At 36.5% G+C, this 18,503-nt stretch overlaps 2 protein-coding genes across 3 annotated transcripts; one reads left to right on the top strand and one right to left on the bottom strand.

The window, feature by feature from the left end:
- The first annotated feature begins 2,184 nt into the window (after window positions 1-2,184).
- On the top strand, window positions 2,185-8,113 carry LOC141600050 (ADP-ribosylation factor 1-like). Its single transcript, XM_074420223.1, has 8 exons — window positions 2,185-2,553; window positions 2,687-2,725; window positions 2,822-2,884; window positions 4,843-4,861; window positions 6,100-6,211; window positions 6,905-6,952; window positions 7,292-7,422; window positions 7,673-8,113. Exons 1-8 carry the CDS (start codon window positions 2,451-2,453, stop codon window positions 7,704-7,706), a joined length of 549 nt encoding a protein of 182 aa, XP_074276324.1. The 5' UTR covers window positions 2,185-2,450; the 3' UTR covers window positions 7,707-8,113.
- Window positions 8,114-8,642: 529 nt separating this feature from the next.
- Window positions 8,643-13,848, bottom strand: LOC141600049 (putative receptor-like serine/threonine-protein kinase At5g57670). 2 transcript variants are annotated; one of them, XM_074420221.1, is made up of 9 exons: window positions 13,549-13,848; window positions 13,147-13,265; window positions 12,912-13,030; window positions 12,216-12,634; window positions 10,407-10,661; window positions 9,982-10,139; window positions 9,466-9,684; window positions 9,169-9,318; window positions 8,643-9,082 (listed from the first exon to the last, which is right to left on the bottom strand). In XM_074420221.1, the coding sequence occupies exons 1-9, from the start codon at window positions 13,685-13,687 to the stop codon at window positions 8,897-8,899; spliced, it is 1,764 nt and encodes a 587-aa protein (XP_074276322.1). In that variant the 5' UTR covers window positions 13,688-13,848; the 3' UTR covers window positions 8,643-8,896. The 2 variants fall into 2 exon arrangements, with proteins under 2 accessions (XP_074276322.1, XP_074276323.1); XM_074420222.1 differs by having other exon boundaries at window positions 8,644-9,082; window positions 13,147-13,262; window positions 13,549-13,847.
- Window positions 13,849-18,503: the final 4,655 nt, after the last annotated feature.

The raw sequence follows: 18,503 nt of genomic DNA on the forward strand, positions 1-18,503 counted from the left end.
TAATACTACGGTTTTCTAAGTCTGTTACTCGCCCGAATATGGCTTACTCGACCGAGTAAGGGTGTCATGTGTTTCTGGTCAGATTACTGCCTAGGAATACTCGGCCGAGTATGGGAATACTCGACCGAGTAGAGGATACTCGGCCGAGTATACTCTATACTCGATCGAGTATCCGGTCTAACGATGTTTATTTCCGCGGTTTGATTTAGAGAGGATTAAAGTTATATAAAATGGGATTTACAGTTTCTTAATCATTTTTACAAAACCTAAACTTACAACGTAACTCTAATCATCTCCCAAATCTCTCTCCCAAGTTCGTGGATGGTTCGTGAATCTTGTTCACACTTCCTTTGCGTCGACTGTGTCGGTAAGCCTCTAAGTTCTATGAGTTTCGTTAAATTGTCTCTTAAGGTTTGCCCTAGTTTATGATTTGGGGGAAAGGGGATTTTAGCATGTTGTAATTGGAATTATGTGATTGTTGTTAGGTGGAGACTTTGTAGAGGAGCCATTTTAGCCTGCTTGATTGTCTCATTTCAGTTTGTGCTAAGGTAGGGTTTCCCTACTCGGTTTACTGTTTAATTGATTTAATATTGTGTTGTAATTGTTTTTACGATTGATATTGTGATTATCTGTTGTGTTGGATTGGAATTTGGTGTTGGTGTGGTGATGGTTGATGATGATGTTCGCGAGGTGCGTTTTCGGCTGAGTGGAGTCCCTTGCAGGAGTAGCTTTACGCCCTAGTTTCGCCCTCTGTGAAACCCGCCACAGGAGGGGATGTGCACATTAATGAACAAGGTTATCGCTCGTTGATGAGCGGGGCTTAGGTGGGTACGACTGCGGTCCCCCATTGGCAGGGCTACACACTTTAGTGTGTAGTCAGTTACATGATGTGATTGGGAGTTTGAGGTGGATTGTGAACAACTGTTTATCTTATCGTACCTTGTCTTATTTTGATTATGCAGAAAACTGACCCCGTTGTTGTTTAGTAAATCTGTGGTGACCCATTCGGGGATAGTGAGCAGATTGTGACAGGTGATGATGGTCTTTAGCTTTCGGGACGAGATGGGAGTCATCATTTCGAGTCTAACTTCCGCTGTCATGAGAATTATCGTTTTAGTTTCAGTTGTTGAACATGAGCAAACATTTGTTTTGGATTTGTTTTTAGAATATGTAATCGTTAAGTCTTTATACTTTAATAACTGTTGTTTTGGGATGGTAACTTTGATATACTAGCCTTGGGAAAACGAGATGGTACGGTCTCTCATGCTAGGATGGTTCTGGTAAGGCACCTTGGTATGTGGGGGTGTCACAACCTTGGTATATGAGGGTGTTACAATGGGCACAGTCATCTCGACTTCGAGTTGTGCAGGATCAATGATAGTTCTGTTTGAGCCGAGTACAGTTAATGTTGGGTCCTGGTCATCAACTCATCATTGAGTGATAAGTTGAGTCGAGTTCTGAACTATTATTATCGAATCAGGTTATCGACATAAATATTTCAAAATGGATCGTTCTTATGTTAATACCAAAAAGAGAAATGACTATTCTTATGTGTATTTATTTTGTTTTTAGTTAAAATATTAGTAAGTCTTGGTTAAGATGGAGTATTCCTCCGAAATCTTAAAACGGGATTAAATACTACCACATGGTGCTAATAGAGACAAGTTTTCGCCTTTTTTAGGCAACTTTCCACGTGATTTGGTATATATTTGACCTATCTTAAGATTTAAGAAACAAGAATTTGTGTTAAAACATTTAAGAAAATTGTTCGGATCAAGTTGGGTTGATAACTTTCATTCACCAAAATTTAGATTGGTTTGATTCACCAAATTTAAATTATATCACGTTCAGTTTTAGATGTTTCACATTAGTCCGTGCCAACTCTAAAACAGAACCAAATAACTCGTTTTCTAAGACACTTTCGCAATCCTTAGACCATAATCGATTTTAAGGGTATGTGGGTCGAAGACTCTAGAACAGATCTATTCAAGTAAGATCGTGACCGTGATCGATTTACTTCTTTTTAAGTAGATCTGACAAACAGATCAGATTGTGTTAGGTTTTTGTTCGTGTCACATGTAAACGGGTCATGAAGGCCGAGCGAATTAAATATCGTGTTGTGTTCGTGTCGACCTACTTACATAAATGAATCATCAAACCTCAATCCTAACCCGTTAATTTCGTGTCGGGTTCGTATCGTGTATTTGCGTGCTCAATCTTGAAGTCCTCGATCCTGTTTCCTCTTGGCTTCGAATTTTATATCGAGTAGGCGAGTACGCAGTACGGAAGAACTATTTCTGGGACTCTGGAAGTCCAAATCTCTGAACCTTCCTTACAATTTCATTACTATCTCTCTGAAATCTCACTAATTGATGTTTAGCAAAAATCCCAACATAAAATCAGTCACCACTTCAGATCTTAGTATCTCAAAGTAACAATTAATTTTGGAAATGGGTATTTTGTTTACTCGATTATTCTCCTCTCTTTTTGGCAATAAAGAAGCTCGAATACTTGTTCTTGGTCTTGACAATGCCGGCAAAACCACTATTCTTTGTATGTTCTTCTCTCCTCAATTCCAGTTTTTGCAATTCTGATTTCTACCCATTTATTATTTTTCAATTTTATGATCTGGGTATCTCTCAATTTTTAATCTTGCTCATGTTTTGGTTTGATTTCATTAACCCAGATCGCTTACAGATGGGTGAAGTTGTTTCCACTATACCAAGTTGGTATTCTGTTCTAAACTTTTTATGAATTGGTTATGATTATATTTTTGTTGTACGATACGATTTTGTGTATTGATTATTATGTGTGTATGCAGCAATTGGGTTCAATGTTGAAACTGTGCAGTACAAGAACATTAAATTCCAAGTTTGGGATCTGGGTATGAGAATTTCCCATCTTTCAATGATATGATATGATATGATATGATATGATAATGCCTGATTTTGCACATTAAGGATATTAAGATGAGTACTCCGTCTCATTCAACTAGTTGTTACGTTTTTATTCTTCTGCGAGGAGTATTTCAATGAAACGCAAACAATTAGTTGCATGGAAGGTCGTATTTGGGTATTTTTGTTATGGTTGCACAAAATTTTGAGTTCTTGTGCTAGTTTCGTATAAGATTCTATAAAGGGCAGCCCGGTGCACGATGGCGTCCCCGCTAGGCGAGGGTCTGGGGAAGGGTTCTACCACAAGGGTGTAATTGGGGCAAGCCTCCCCTTGCCATTTTGACTAGAGGCCGTTCCAAGGACTTGAACCCGTGATCTCACGGTCACAAAGCAACACCTTAACCGGTGCGCCAAGGCTCCCCTTCTTCGTATAAGATTCTCTACTTGAATAAAAATTTAATAGACAAGTTCAATGTGGAGATTCTAGAGGAATTAGGGTGCAAATTGTTTTCTGTTACCTCATGGCTTTATGATTTGGTATGTATTTGTACGAATGCGTGCAAATGTAGCTAACTGATGTTTTGTGTAATCCCACCGTTTTCCCTTAGTCCCTCACAACATCAACATGGATTTGGTGTAATAAGATGGGACAATTTTGTCATATATGGAGTATCAATCTGAAGAAGTGATTGACTGGAGAAAGCGTGACAGTTTGAGTGAGTGAGTGATTGGGAAGTAGCTGGATTCTACTGTAGAATTAGTGAGGGCAGAGGGCAGGATTATCTAATGGCCAAGATACAGGAATTGCTATGTGTTGCTCAAGACATACTGCGACAATGATTGAGGTTCATTGTCAGTCATTGTCAACTTTCTAAGAGAATCATATATATGTTCCCTTTTGAGGTTCATCACAGTACGTAGATATGTAGTTGGATACTTGGACCTGATACTCAGCATCTAGAGTGTAGAAGATTTCTCCTATAGTGGCAACCTCCATCTGTAATGTTTGTTGGTTAAGATATACAGTCTGACCTCTAACTATTAGGCAAGTTCAAGATAATCTCTCTCAAAATAAAAATTTCAACCTTTGGCGTTCTAATCAATTACGTTAAACCTAGGAGATAATCAGTCGCAAGTTCTGCACTGGCGCTCCACTCAGTTACTCTCAAACTGCTGTTAGCGTATGGAATATGGAGTTGATTATCTGGGAATTTCCAATTACTTGCAGGCTGCAACATATGCTGAATTTCTCTATTGTTACTGTACTGTAATATTATTTATTCACTTGCCTTCGTAGGTGATAGCTTTATTGTCTTTAAATTTCCAACTTTCCTTAGTCCGTCAGTTAGTTTACCTACTGTGCATGTTTGATAAATGGAGTGGCTATTCTTGGTCTGGAATGCAGTTTACTTTAAATCTTCCAAAACCAGGACACAAAAATCCGTGACACAAGAGTGTTTCAGTGTATATTAAGTGAACTGTTGAGTATTAGGCAACATAAGCAAGCTCACAAATAAATAGCTTTTCTCCTTGTGGTGGATGTTCACTCCTTACTGACCAATAAATTCATAATCACAAATTCACAGCCTTCCATTAAAATCAATTCAAATCACCGCTCATCTTCAATTTGTTTATTTTTTCTGTCATCTTATTATTATACATATTTTATGTCCGCAATGTGATTCTGCTAGAATTTCCATAATGACCAAACTACTTCATAGACAATTTTGCTAGTGTTGGGCTTAAATTCTAAAATTGAGAATGTGATTCTCCTAAGCCTTTTATTTTTTATTTTTATTTTTTTTGCTTTATTATGTTGCTATTTAATGCCTTTTATTTACTTATAGTTAACAAACGCGTGATTGTGTTTATTCAGCATGTGATTCGCCTTAGCATTTAAACTTTTTCAAAGTATTCCTAATATGTGGTATTTCTTATATTGGCGCAGGTGGGCAGACGAGTATTAGGTACGTCATCCTCTCCGATGTCTGATGTATTCAGCTAATTGATTCAGTTCTCATGAGAGTCTGCATGCTTTGTGATTAGATCTTTTATGGTTCCTCAAAGTTTATTCCCTCCTTCAGCATTTTGATTATCCAAAGCAATGTGATTATCCCTAAAACTTTTGTGCCTCTAGTGCTAGAATTGGAAACCTAAACTGTTAGAAAATTTCAGCGTGTGTTTGAGACAAGGCGTGCCATTAGAAATGGACTGAAGAGACTACTTTTTCCATTCCCACAGGATGTCTGTCTTATAACCTTCCCTTTTCTCAATCAGCGAGTAACTAGCTGTGAACGTCAACCACAAGACATCACTCTAAGCACAAGACACAGTGATACATCCCCTAAAATGTATCACGGCGCCTTAGGTGTGCCTTTTACATAAGGGGAAGCTAGCGAGCAATACTTTGCAAATTCCATCTTTTGTCTTCTCGTTCTTTTATTATGCCTTCTGTTTGCCTCATGATTACTAGTTTTTACTTCTTTACATAATATCCCTCTTTATTTTCCAAAAACAGGAGTAATGTTGCACATTTTTTTAAACTGTGTTGGCATAACTTTTCTGCTCATTGTGCATGAGCATGCGCCTTCAGCCCTTCAGCCCTTCACCTCACACCCTGTACCTCGTCTCTACGGGCACAAGACTCACCTCTTGCTCGTTGTGCCTTTTAAAACTAAAAAAAAGAGGTAGTGGAGCACTGTACCAATTTCAATTATTTTGATATGGGGCTGGGCTGTTGGACAAGGAGATAGAAATGGGAGGATCCGTTTTCAAAGATTAGGAGGAAAAATGCATGTTCTCTTTGATCCTATCCGATCCGATCCGATCCGATCCCTTCCCTTTATTTTTTTCACTCTTTCATTCCCTTTCCCATAAATAACCAGGTGTGGAAACGTAAATAAAGTCTGGATGTGATCAAAATTACTAGGAAACAACTTAACTTGCAATATTCTGTTGTTTCATAGTATCCTTAAGTTTTGACAAACTGTACAATAGAGGGAGAGTTTTTTTTTTTTATTTTTTTTTTTATTTTTACAAAATTTCTACAGTGCTGTGCTGCTGTCTCTTTTCCTGGTTACTTTATCTAGGAACAAAATGTATAATTAAGACTTTTGAGTTTAGCACGTTCAGTGGCACATACATTAGTTGCGTTCAGAGAGATTTCTTCATCATTTTCTTTGAATCTTTTCAATTTGTTTACCAGACCATATTGGAGGTGTTACTTTCCAAATACCCAAGCTATAATCTATGTGGTTGACTCAAGTGATACTGATCGTCTTGCAATAGCCAAGGATGAGTTTCATGCAATTTTAGAGGTAAATACTTTTGACACTTGTTTCTTTGCTATATTTGAAGAACTGGAAAAGAAAAACACAACTGAACTTTCTTTTGTTGCATAAACTTAACTTATGAACTCACAAACCCGTATTAGCCAACTCTGTATGCAGTGTTCCATATAACTCTATTACTACGACGCTTTCTCAGTCCCGATTTTAGATGAAGGATAGGTAAAAGCTTCTAATGACTGGTTTAGTGAAGATGTTCCTTGTTTTGGTGCTTCGCAAGTCCGCGGTAAATATATTCAGGGCCGCAAACAATAGTTGTTATCCAGTTCTCCAAATCACCCATCTCTCTTGTGATGTACATTTGTACGGCTTTTGAGGCTCATTTCACAACAAAAAAAAAACCCCTTATCTGGAAACAACGTTTACATATACTGTAATTATTTACATTAGCACTCAGCAGAACTTTCCTGGTTTCTGCTTTAAGATTGAGGATACAAAAACAGAAGTCATGTATACAATATTCTCGACTTGCTGCTTCAGTGAATCTGGTTTGTAGTTTTACACTTTTACTTCTATCACTTGAAAGTTGAAACAAAATGACAGAATGATCCTTGCTTCAGATACTGACATGATTTCTGGTCTTTTGTTACTCATTCATCTGTGTAATTCAGGCGCTGTAATTGAAATCTGAAACTTAATTTGACAAATATCACATCTTTTCAGGAGGAAGAATTAAAGGGCGCCGTAGTCCTAATTTTTGCTAACAAGCAGGTTTGGCCTTTGTCTGATTTTCATTAATTTAGTGAGAGGTTAGGCATTCCTAATCAAGATGTATAAATTGCAATTTTTGCATGTTAGAACTTGTAGGACCTAAATGAAACTTATTAGGCATTTGGATGTGATGTTAAATTTGTACATCACAGTCGTTCTTTTGATTTTCTACCGTTTGATGATCGCATGAATGTGGACTGGGTGGTGTATGGCTGTCATTTTGGGCTGTTTTGAACTTCTAAGAAGTTACTTCTCAAAGAAACTTGGGCCTCTTGTTTGTCAATGCTTCCTCATCTTTTTCTTTTGGGTGACTTTTTAACTTTTATCGATTCTTTACAGGATCTCCCTGGTGCACTGGACGATGCTGCTGTCACTGAGTCACTAGAGCTACACAAAATCAAAAGCAGGCAGTGGGCTATTTTCAAGACCTCTGCTACTAAAGGCGAAGGCCTATTCGAAGGCTTAGACTGGTAACCACTACTACTTTGACGCCTTTCTTTTCCTTTCTCTATAGAATGAATGACCGCTTTTTCTTAAATTGATTAGTGGAATATGTGATTGAATCATTCATGTTCATTTCGATGTAGTTTGTTCTTGTTTAAATGTGTTACTTGGATACTGCATTTGATGTGGTGCTGTTTCTTGGCAATCTCTTGGCTATTTGGCTCAGTCAAAACTATATGTCGAAAAAATTGATTGAATAATTTATGGATTATGTAGGTTGAGTAATACACTGAAATCTGGAAGTGCCTGATGCTTAACCGGTTTCAAAGATCAGGCAGAGTTGTTCAGCGAGTAAGGAATGAAAAAGATATCAATTCAAGTGTAGTTTTGAGTACAACTATAACGGTTCATCTTTGGTGAATTTCAACACCCTTTAGACTTGTAAAATCTGCGATTCATACAAAGTAAAATTTTTACTGCATCTGATTGGTTTCAGTCTGTGCCCATCTTCTGGATTTTAGCTGTGTAGTTTTACTTAGCTGAGTTTATTGCCATGCGACTACCATAATTTATCAGTAGTACATCTTAATGTGTAGGTCATTGAGTTTGCTCTCGTTTTGTAATTGATGAGCCTTAACTTTGAGATTTAATGTTATAAGAATTGTATTGTGTGAGACCGTTGTATGAATAAAGTCATGTCATTTGATGTTTTCTTTATTCGTAACAGGCTTACTGGTATAGTGGTATGTGTATATAACGGTGTCATATATGTTTTTCGAATTTGTGAAAAGAATTACAAATATCAAATATGCTTGGAACACTAGCCTACTATGTGATAAGTTTGTACCATAACATGTACAAGAACACAAGCATAATTGTAATCTCTCTTGTGACGGACATATCCGTCACAAGCTTGCGACGGGTAAAATAATATCTATGTGGGTAGATAAACAAAACATATTGATACTCCCTAGGCATTCTGCTTTTGTATTATCTATCCACATGGGTAATATTTGACCCGTCGCAAGCTTGCGACGGATATGCCCGTCACAAATGAGAATTTGTGAATTACAATATTTTTTTTCTATGAATCCGTGCCAAGTGATTTTTTTTTGACAACTGGAAAAAGACGTAACTACATACTGTTTTGGCTTATAGAGCCATAGTTATATCCAAATTTATTTAACATGAGAGCAAAACATAAACCTAATAGAACTAACACAACCATATTCCGTGCAAGTGATTTGGTAATTCCAGAAGCACAAAAAGGATTTCATATTTAAAAAAAAATTCTTAAATGTAAGGCATGATATAAATTTCGAACTCCATGAAATGTGGTTACTACTAAATAAGTTTCCCGGTTATACAATATGCATACAGAAAGTGCATTATCACTAATTATAATAAAAATAAATATTTACAACCTAAAATGCATGATAATTGCCTAATTATCCATATTAATTAGACCCTGTCAAAAAAATAAACAAAAAGAGGTGGTTATTAAAGCGTAGATTCGTCCAAAGTGTATTCAAGCTCCGCAACTGCTCTCTGTAGATCGATATCAACAGGAAGACTGTATCCAAAAACCATGGAGTAATCATCCATTTCATCACCCGACGAACTCTTTAACATACTCCATCTCCTAGCATGCTCGGGATCTTGACCATGAGTCAAAAGCTCCAACACCTATACATTACCATATATGTCTCAAGTTAATTAAATTTTGCTTTTAAGGTTTCAGAGATGTAGAGTACGTTTGTAGTTTGATGTACCTCTGTCATTGTTGGACGCCAGGCAGCGGAATGTCTAATGCAACAAGAAGCTGTAACCACAATTTTATGCAATTCTTCTACATCATATGTACCCTCTAATCTTGGATCAACTAGCTCTAATGTCTTCCCACTCTCCATCATTGGCATAGCCTGTATCAATTGTAAATTGTCATTAGACAAAACTGAGTTTCAACAAGGGGAAACAAAATATCGATCTACTGACCACGACAAGGTCTACAACATGTCAACATACGTCAATGGCCAAAATGATTGTTAGGGAGGGAGTATGTGGTTTACCCATAAGAGAAGACTTTCTTTGGAAGAATTAATAGGTCTTTGGCCTGTAACAATCTCAAGGAGAAGAATCCCAAACGCAAAAACATCAGTTTTCTCGTCTACAATTCCATGCATGAAGTACTCTGGAGCTAAGTACCCAAATGTTCCTTCTATTGGTAACACCGCATGCTGGTTGCTCTTGCTTGCAGGAAGCCATTTTGCAAGTCCAAAATCTGTGATCTAATCGTAATATACAAAATTCATAATTTCAGTCACTGAATTGAGAGGCTGTCTCAACAAATATCGATTTAACTCCATAACATAGAATATTATCATCATTTATTTATCTTTGATTAAAAACCCCTCACAAAGAATATAAAAGGTGAACAAATAATGAGAAGGAGGGGGCACAACACGATGTCTTAGATACCTACTTCTTTTATGAATCGGTACAATACAATGTCATGTCTATGAACAATTCTAATATATTAGACGACTTGTGTAAATATGCACGTCGGTCAATGAGTAAATGCTTACTTGAGGTTCATAATTAGGTCCAAGAAGAACGTTAGAGGCTTTGATGTCACGGTGTATGATCCGATGCTTGCAACTCTTGTGCAAATAATCAAGTCCTCTTGCTACTCCTAATGCTATTTTATACCTCATTTCCCATTCTAGAGGCTTGTTTGCATTACCTACAAATACAATTGTCTTAGTCCATTTGATACTTCAAATGGCTCTAAACCCCACAGGCAGGCCGGTTTACAAGAAAAAGTCGTTAATAGTCCGTTGAGAACTATAACATTGCCTTGATGTCGCAAACGTTATAACTTCGTGTGTAAAGGTAAAGGGATACGAGGTACATAATCCTTTTTTTACTAGGAGAATTCAAACAAAGATAAACTATTAATTAGGACGGTACGGACGAGTTTATATTACTAGTAACTTAAAATTGATCTTACCATGAAGGGCATTGAAGAGATTGCCATTAGGAGAGAGTGGAAAGATGAGATAAAGACCATTTTCAATACAATATCCAATTAAGGTAGCTGTATTAGGATGAGAAACTTGACTACTTATGCCCAATTCCACAAGAAACTCTTTCTCTTTATTTGGATTACTGTTGTCCTTTGTTAATCTTTTGACTGCTATGCTGTTTCCATCACTTAGGTCACCTCTGTACACTTCCGAATATCCTCCTTGTCCTATCATTTTATCTGCCAACAACATAGGAGAAATATTGTTTTTTGAGGAACTTAAATGATGATTAGCTTATTAGAAACTAGAAAGCGTGTATCTTGTAAGGCAAGTTTACATTTAATTAGGTGAATTTCAAGAACAATGATGAGTATACTAATTATATTTGTTCTTCATTTCTAATGGAGACGGTTAGAGCGAGGGTAAAAGTCATTGTACTCGGTGTATGACATGGCCGTCAAATGAATTGGAGAGGTCCTGTTCTAAAAGTCAAATTCAGGCCTCAAACAATAGGAAAACTAATCTTTTAGTTAATGGTACTTGAACTTGCTCACTTAGGAAGTAAATGGACTTGAGAGAGACCCCAATTTTGAAAATCTTTTGAACATACTATTAGAGAGCCCGAATGATAGATAAGTATTTTTCACATGCTTGTTGTTTATTAAGTATAGTTGATAAAGACCGGCCTTGAAACTAATAGAGGCAAAATTTCATCTTAAAAATATGCATCTCGCTCAAATTATTATAAAGTTAAATTTATACTGGTACAAAAGTAATTCAGAGGAGACGTAAGAACCTGTTCTGCTTAAATTTAAGATTATCCACTACTTCAAAAAAATTGTCTAAGTCTTGTATTATATAGTACTTCCTTAATTCAAATAAATTTCATAAAATAAATTTTTTATTTATATGTGAGGTATATTTTAATCAAACATATGAAATTTATTAAAATGGATAGAGTATGTTGAAAAAAATATACTCCCCCGTCCCGGTCAATTGTTGTCCTTTCGTTTTGGCACAAAGACCAAGAAAAGAGGAAAAAGCTAATAACTAAATGACAAGTGGAACAAAATTGAATGAGAATTATCAAATTACTCATCAAGTTCATTCTTAAAATAGAAAGGACAACAAATGATTGTGACACCCAAAATAGAAAAGGACAACAAATGACCGGAATAGAAGGAGTACAATTTCACATCATGAAAGTAACACCTCTCTATTTAAAATTTCTGATTGATGAAAAAATTACTTTCTAAAGTGCAACGGTTGATGTCAACGCCTGCCAAAATTTTGGTAGTTCAGTACCCTGAAAGTGACTATAAACTCTATGATAAACTTTGTTTTGAGTATCGCACTGTTTTTTTCCCTTTGATAATTGGTAGCCCATTTTACTCAAGTTATGTGACGTGAACTTGAAAGAGGTACAGTTGTACACCTTTATTATAACTCGAGCAATTACTTGAGGAATGGGACATCTCTATATTATTTACAATCAGGTAAGTTTGATGTACATGTATGATCTAAATGCATGCTTCACCATACTTAATATCCTAGGTATAGAGTATTGACTATAGAGTAAGGTTATTAATTTGCTGTCAAAGATTGCCTCCCTCTACTTTCATTTTCATATCTTTGGTTGAAAATAGTCGGCACATATATTGAAGAAACATATAGAAATGAAATAAATGGAGATACCAGTAAACTTTTAGTAAAGATGGTTTTAACAAACCTTGAAAAATATACGTACCTGTGCCGTGACTATTAAACTTCAGAAAGCATCGAACTAAAATTACCTGGGTGAAAGTCGTTTGTAGCGAGAGAGATCTCATCAAAGCTAAAGCACTTCAATACAGGTTGTTCATGTTTATCCCCTTCATGGCGAGTACTCTCACTAATTTTTCTCCTACCACTTGGTGAGTTCCTTAGAAAAAAGGACGCTACACGTCTCAATGGCGATTCCTTAGACTTGATTATTGTTGTTGTAGTTGTCGTTGTAGGTGCTGATGACTCAGAGTTGCTACTCGAGTCATCAAAACTTGAGTTATCATCATCTCTATCAACTCCACTCAAAACTGTCCTTGGAGATCTCTTCTCTGTTGTTCCCTTTGCGGATGAATCGCATACTTCTTCACTAGTTAATTGTCCCATTGAGATTATTGAGCACCCCTTAGGAACACGTTTCATGCAATATCTTGTTATTTCCCCTGTTTTTCTGTTTCATACAATTAAAACAGTCACACTACATTATAAACAAGTTCTTTTTTGCAAGAAAAAATATAAGAGTATGCAAACTCGTAATTTGAATTAAGTATGCAAACTCGTAATGTAATAATAGAGTAATATAGAGGAAAAAAAAAAGTTGTAGGGAGTGAATGGTCCTGCTAGCCCCCTCGTTCAATGACCGACCATTGCTTTCCACGATTGTATTGGAGTTTACTCGAAAAAAGGTGTTCAAATTAGTACTCCGTATGTTAAAATGAAAAACTTACCCATTTGGTTTTGTTGAAGAGCCTCTAAGTACTAGAAATGTCGCGGATGTTCTCTTGGCTTCGTCGATTAATCCACTTCCTATACTAGCACCGTACCTTACCCTAGCTTCCAAATTCACCTAAATGCAGTGGATTTATTAGCACAAAAAATAACATTATCAAACATAAAATGTTGAAAACATTATGTTCAATTCATTCATTTATTGATCATGAGGATTAGTTTAGCATGTTATACCTGTCGACATTGACTATCCTCTGCAAACTCTCCCATGGTGGACAGAACAAAAGTTTTTGCGCGACGAAATCTGTTGTAGTCTCTTGATATCGGTATAAGCTTCTTCGGCTCCTTCCCTACTGGATGGTTCAGTTCAACCACTCCAAATTAGCCATTATGGTTTAGCTAAGATTTCTAGTAAAATGCATATGGTCGATATGGAATTTTTATAAGCTATAGTAAGATGCATATGTTCATAACCAAGTGTCTCCAAGATTCTCGCCTATGTCAGTGTTATTTTAGATTATCCTTGAAAAATATAGTAGTGGAAATTGACATTGACCGTCATGTGTACTATACTATACTACTTTATAATAAAAGAAGCGCAAACAGATTAGTAAAACATAATGTAAAATAACTGACCTAGAACATGTAGGGCGACGATGGTGTCACGAGGATTCGAAAGAATGTTAATGGCCCAAGTAAGAAGCTCTTTGGCTTCATCAACATCTAAAGGGATTCCTACTAGTATAGTTAACGGAGCTGTTGAACAAGGGACCATAACTATATTTTTGAGAAGAAGATTTGTTTGTTTTTGATACTTGTTTTGGTTTTTCTTTGTTCCCTTTTTAAGGATTCTTGGCTACGATTAATTCAGAGTACAAGAGTGAATTTAGTTGAATTTAGTTTGGTTGTACGTGTAGAAATAGTGTGGGTAAGTTTGGTTTAGGTATAGTGGAGAGGAGCATGAGTATGGCCACCTTACTAATCCCACGTTGAGTTTTTCGTCTCCATCAAGCATGTGCATCTTAAACTTTTATCTATTTTTTTAGTTTTAAAATATCTTAAGTAGTTCCATTTTTGTGAGAGATTATCAATTATGATTCTGTCAGTTACCTTGTGACCCCAAACCCCATAACCAATTCTAACTCTTCTAACTCGAGTGTTAACCCTAATGCCGTGGTGCTATCTTTTTATCTAGAAATAAGAAATATTATAATTATAACTAGATGTCTGTCTCTTAATAATAATGCCTTCTTTATAAGACTGGTATAGACAAATAATGTTTTCCTTAATCCTCTAGCTGTTTTGAAATCCACTTAGCTCATGTACTTTCTACCATCGACTAATAAACAAGATCCAAAACACTATAGAAACATATAAACATCAATAATATAGGAGATCATGATATGATACGTTGTGCTACTTGTCATCCACAAAATATATTAGATTCAACTCAGATCTCCATTGAGATAAACTAAATTATTTATCAAATTACATTGTCATTTTCGTAAAAATAAGTTGCAACATTGTATTGGTAAAAAACATACATATGGCAAAATAGAAAGGATTGTCCAAAAGAAGAAGAAATGTGTGTAGATAGAATTATCAAGTGTTGTAAGGTAGGGTGATTTGAAGGGTAAGCAAAGGTGGTGGACATGCATTGGCATAATATTTGATTTTATCTTGATGTGTAAGCGAGTTACATGGCTGTGACTGGCTTACATAAACTATTTCTTTTGTATGGTTTGGTAAGGGAGTACTTGTTACACTTACTCACAAACTATCCTTTTTCTTTTGGGTTCTTGCTCATGATTGATTATTGAGCCGTTGGTAAGTCTCTAACTGTCACATACACTTATCATACACTCCTACATCATAGAAGTGAGAAATGATTTATTTATAATGAGAACTCCATAATTTGCTCTTAGAATTTCATGCTTGCGTCACTACGGCAAACTTGGTCTATGGCTAAAAGTTAGTGTGATTTAATTAATGTAACATCATCGTACTAAACGTATTAAAATGAATATTTGTTTTGTGCATAAAAAGGTTGTATGTGGCCATGTTTTGTGCAACGGAAAATGCACGCGGTACCTTTGAACTTTGATATTTGGTCTAAAATGCCCAATTTTTTTATCCGGAAAACTTTAAGAAGTTATAACTTGTGTTTACGAGCTCAGAAAGTGACGATTTTTTTTTCCAAGTTGATTATCTTTTCGAGAACTACGACTTGAAAAATAAAATTGTTGAGTTTGGAATTCATGACCAAGAGATATGGTCATTCAAAGTTTGTTCGGTAAAAAATATTTTGACGTACGTACTCCTAGCCACAGGATCCAAATATGATAAATTTTTTTTTCAAATAGTAGTTCTCGGAATGATAATCGATTCGAAAAAAAAATTATCACTTTCTGAACTCGTAGACACGAGTTATAGCCTCTTAAAGTTTTCCGGAACAAAAAATTGGGTATTTCGGGCAAAATTTGAAACTTCAAGGGTACCGCGTGCATTTTCTCCATTGTGCATTGTGGTGTCCTCTCCACATCAAATTACATGTATCCTTACCAAAGGGTTACATCGTGTTTTAAAATACTATGATCTTGTTTGGTTGCCCCTTGTAAATCATGGGAGTTGGAAAATCCCATGAATTATAAAATGAGTTGGGACTTGTTTGGTTGCCTTTTTTTTTTGCCATAATGTAGGCATTCCATTTTTCAAGGAGTTTTCAACTCCTCCATTGTGGAGGAGTTGGATTACCTATGTCCCCTAGGTAATTGCAAACTCCGGTATAATTGAATTCCTACATCGGCAACCAAACGAATTTTGCTTATTCATATGAATTTCATGTGAGAGTTTAATTCCCATGAATTTGATATTCCGGAGGAATTGTATTTCAACGAGCAACCAAACGAGGCCTAAGTTTATTGTGGTACTATATGACAATTTATGCAGAATAATGACTTAATGTTTTGCTGGTTGTAATGTATATTTTATTACCTACTTACTGTAAGTGAAACGTTTATCTAGAAAGCTTGAGTTTTATTAATGTAATTACAAAGTATATATAAGAATAGAACCAAAATCATATACAATGCTTGGAGAACAATATAAATATTACTCCGTATAAGGAAATACTAGAGATATGCACAATATACAATAGACAAAACTAAGATTATGAAATATTAACAATAAGGAAATCGAGTAGATCACGTAATCTTAACATGCTCCCGCAAGACGGACGACCGATCAGAGAGGCCGATCATGGGAGAGCAACATTTGCAAACGAGGTCGAGAAAGAGGCTTGGTAAGCGCGTTCGTCAACTGATCATCCTTTTTCACAGTAGTACCACGCAAAGAATCGTATTGCACCAACTCACGAATAAAATGGAAGTCAAGAGCAAGGTGCTTCATACGAAAATGAAAACCGGATTTTCACTTAAGTGAGTAGCACCAAAATTGTCACAAAAGATAGTAGGAGGTGAAGGCAGCACAACATTGAGCTCACGTAACAAGTTCTGGAGCCAAGATAGTTCAGCAGCAGTGTTAGAAATAGACCGATACTCGGCTTCAGTGGAAGAAAGAGCGATTTTACGTTCCTTCTTGGAACTCAAAGAGATGAGATTACAACCAAGATAAACAATGTAAGCACCGGTAGAAAGATAGTTATCCAGATAACCAGCCCAGTCCCCTTCAGAGTAGGCATGAGGCATGAGCTGGAGGGAGGATTTGCGGAGCCATAAACCCATCAAAGTAGTGCCGGATAAGTAGCAAAGTAATCTCTTTAGGGCAGACCAGTGCACTATCATAGGGGAATGCATAAATTGAGATAGACAACTAACAGCATAGGCCAAGTCGAGACGAGTGAGCGAAAGGTACTGAAACCCACCCACCAGTGTACGATACGAGGTAGGATCAGTGAGAGGGTCACCTTCATGAAGAGATAGCTTGGCGAAGGGATCAAGTGGCATCTAAACAGGCTTCGAACCAGCCATCGAGGCACGCTCCAACATATCAGAGACATATTGCCGTTGGCTAAGGAAAACGCCAGTAGAATAGGTGTGCACTTCAACACCAAGAAAGTAGTTCAAGGACCATCCTTAAGAGAAAAGCGTGAAGTAATCGCAGTAATGAATTTAGAACCAAAAGGAGCACTTGTACCTATACAATGATATCATCGACATATACAAGCACATAAATAGGATTAGAAGCAGCTTTAATAAACAGAGAAGTATCCGAGACGGAGTTAGTAAACCCAGTTTGAAGAAGATAAGTGCGAAGCTCAGTATACCAAGCCCACGAGGCTTACTTAAGACCAAAGATGGCTTTACGAAGGCGACACACATGGGAAGGATTGGCCGAGTTAGCAAACCCAGGGGTTGTGCCATGAAAACAGTCTCGTTGAGCGTGTCTTAGAGAAAGGCATCATTCACATCTAGTTAACAAAGTACCCAGCTATGCATGGCTGCAAGACTTAGCAAAGTTCGGATCGTGGTCGGTTTTACAACAAGGCTAAAGGTTTCATTATAGTTGAGGCCAGGGCATTGGTGAAAGCCCTTGGTGACAAGGCGAGCCTTGTGTTTTTCGATGGTATCATCGGGATTGTATTTGGTTCTAAAAACCCACTTACAACCAAAGACGGTTTGAGTAGGAGATGGGGGGACTAGGTCCCATGTGTAGTTGGAGAGGAGAGCCTCAAATTGGGTTCGCATAGAAGCATGCCACACGGGAGATTTGAGAGCAGCTTTGTGAACCCCCGCAATCTTATGATAAAATAAATGTGAACTTGACAGTGGAAAAAATGAGATTTTAAAAACTTTAATATTAAAAACAGCGGAGTCACTTTATAAACCAAAAATTTGAGTTTTAAAAAAGTTTTTATACAAAATACAACTTAGCTAAATGTGCGGTATCTTAATCCCTAAATAAAGCACAATTATAAAACTATACACAATTCTAAACTACAACGAGGAAGGTCAATCGTTGTAAGTACAACGCGCACTAGCTCACACGTCTTCACCCTCAAGAAGCAACACTATCACCTGTCATTCATGTAAACATGAACGCCACAATCAGTGGGGAGTAACTCAAGGTTCTCCCAGCCATATTATATCAAAAAAAACATAATTGAGAACGAAACTAAGGCAAAATAAGATAAATACAATAACAAGGATAACTTGACATGAGAAGACAAGAATGACATTAAACATACATATTAACATGAATAACTTGATATGAAAAGACGAGAATGAACATCAAACATGTATGTCAACATGAGTATCTTGATATGAGAAAACAAGAATGAGCAATAAACATACATGACACATGAATGGCTTGATATGAGAAGGCAAAAATGAAAATTTATCATACATGTCAACATGGATAACTTGATAAGCATAAAATACAATATGGAAGCATACATACAACTAAGTCAACATGATAACAATAAATAAATATGTCTTAGGAACACAGAAAGCTAGAGTATGATAAGAGAGCATAGACACAACTTGGTCAACACGAGTACGATTTCAAATGGCAAATGGCATATGCAAATAACCAAAACCAAGCAAGACTATTACTTCTCTAGACTCATTTCC

The sequence above is a fragment of the Silene latifolia genome, chromosome 9, assembly GCF_048544455.1.
Source record: "Silene latifolia isolate original U9 population chromosome 9, ASM4854445v1, whole genome shotgun sequence".
In the NCBI taxonomy this organism is placed as follows: Eukaryota; Viridiplantae; Streptophyta; class Magnoliopsida; order Caryophyllales; family Caryophyllaceae; genus Silene; species Silene latifolia.

What these genes read in the sequence shown, in the direction of transcription:
- LOC141600050 (XM_074420223.1), top strand. Translation starts at nt 2,451, where the DNA reads ATGGGTATTTTGTTTACTCGATTATTCTCCTCTCTTTTTGGCAATAAA. An exon ending in CGGCAAAACCACTATTCTTT is followed by an intron (nt 2,554 to 2,686) that starts GTATGTTCTTCT and finishes TCATTAACCCAG; the next exon opens with ATCGCTTACAGATGGGTGAA. An exon ending in AGTTTCATGCAATTTTAGAG is followed by an intron (nt 6,212 to 6,904) that starts GTAAATACTTTT and finishes ACATCTTTTCAG; the next exon opens with GAGGAAGAATTAAAGGGCGC.
- LOC141600049 (XM_074420221.1), bottom strand. Translation starts at nt 13,687, where the DNA reads ATGGTCCCTTGTTCAACAGCTCCGTTAACTATACTAGTAGGAATCCCT. An exon ending in AGGATAGTCAATGTCGACAG is followed by an intron (nt 13,031 to 13,146) that starts GTATAACATGCT and finishes CACTGCATTTAG; the next exon opens with GTGAATTTGGAAGCTAGGGT. An exon ending in AAGAAAGTCTTCTCTTATGG is followed by an intron (nt 9,319 to 9,465) that starts GTAAACCACATA and finishes CAATTGATACAG; the next exon opens with GCTATGCCAATGATGGAGAG.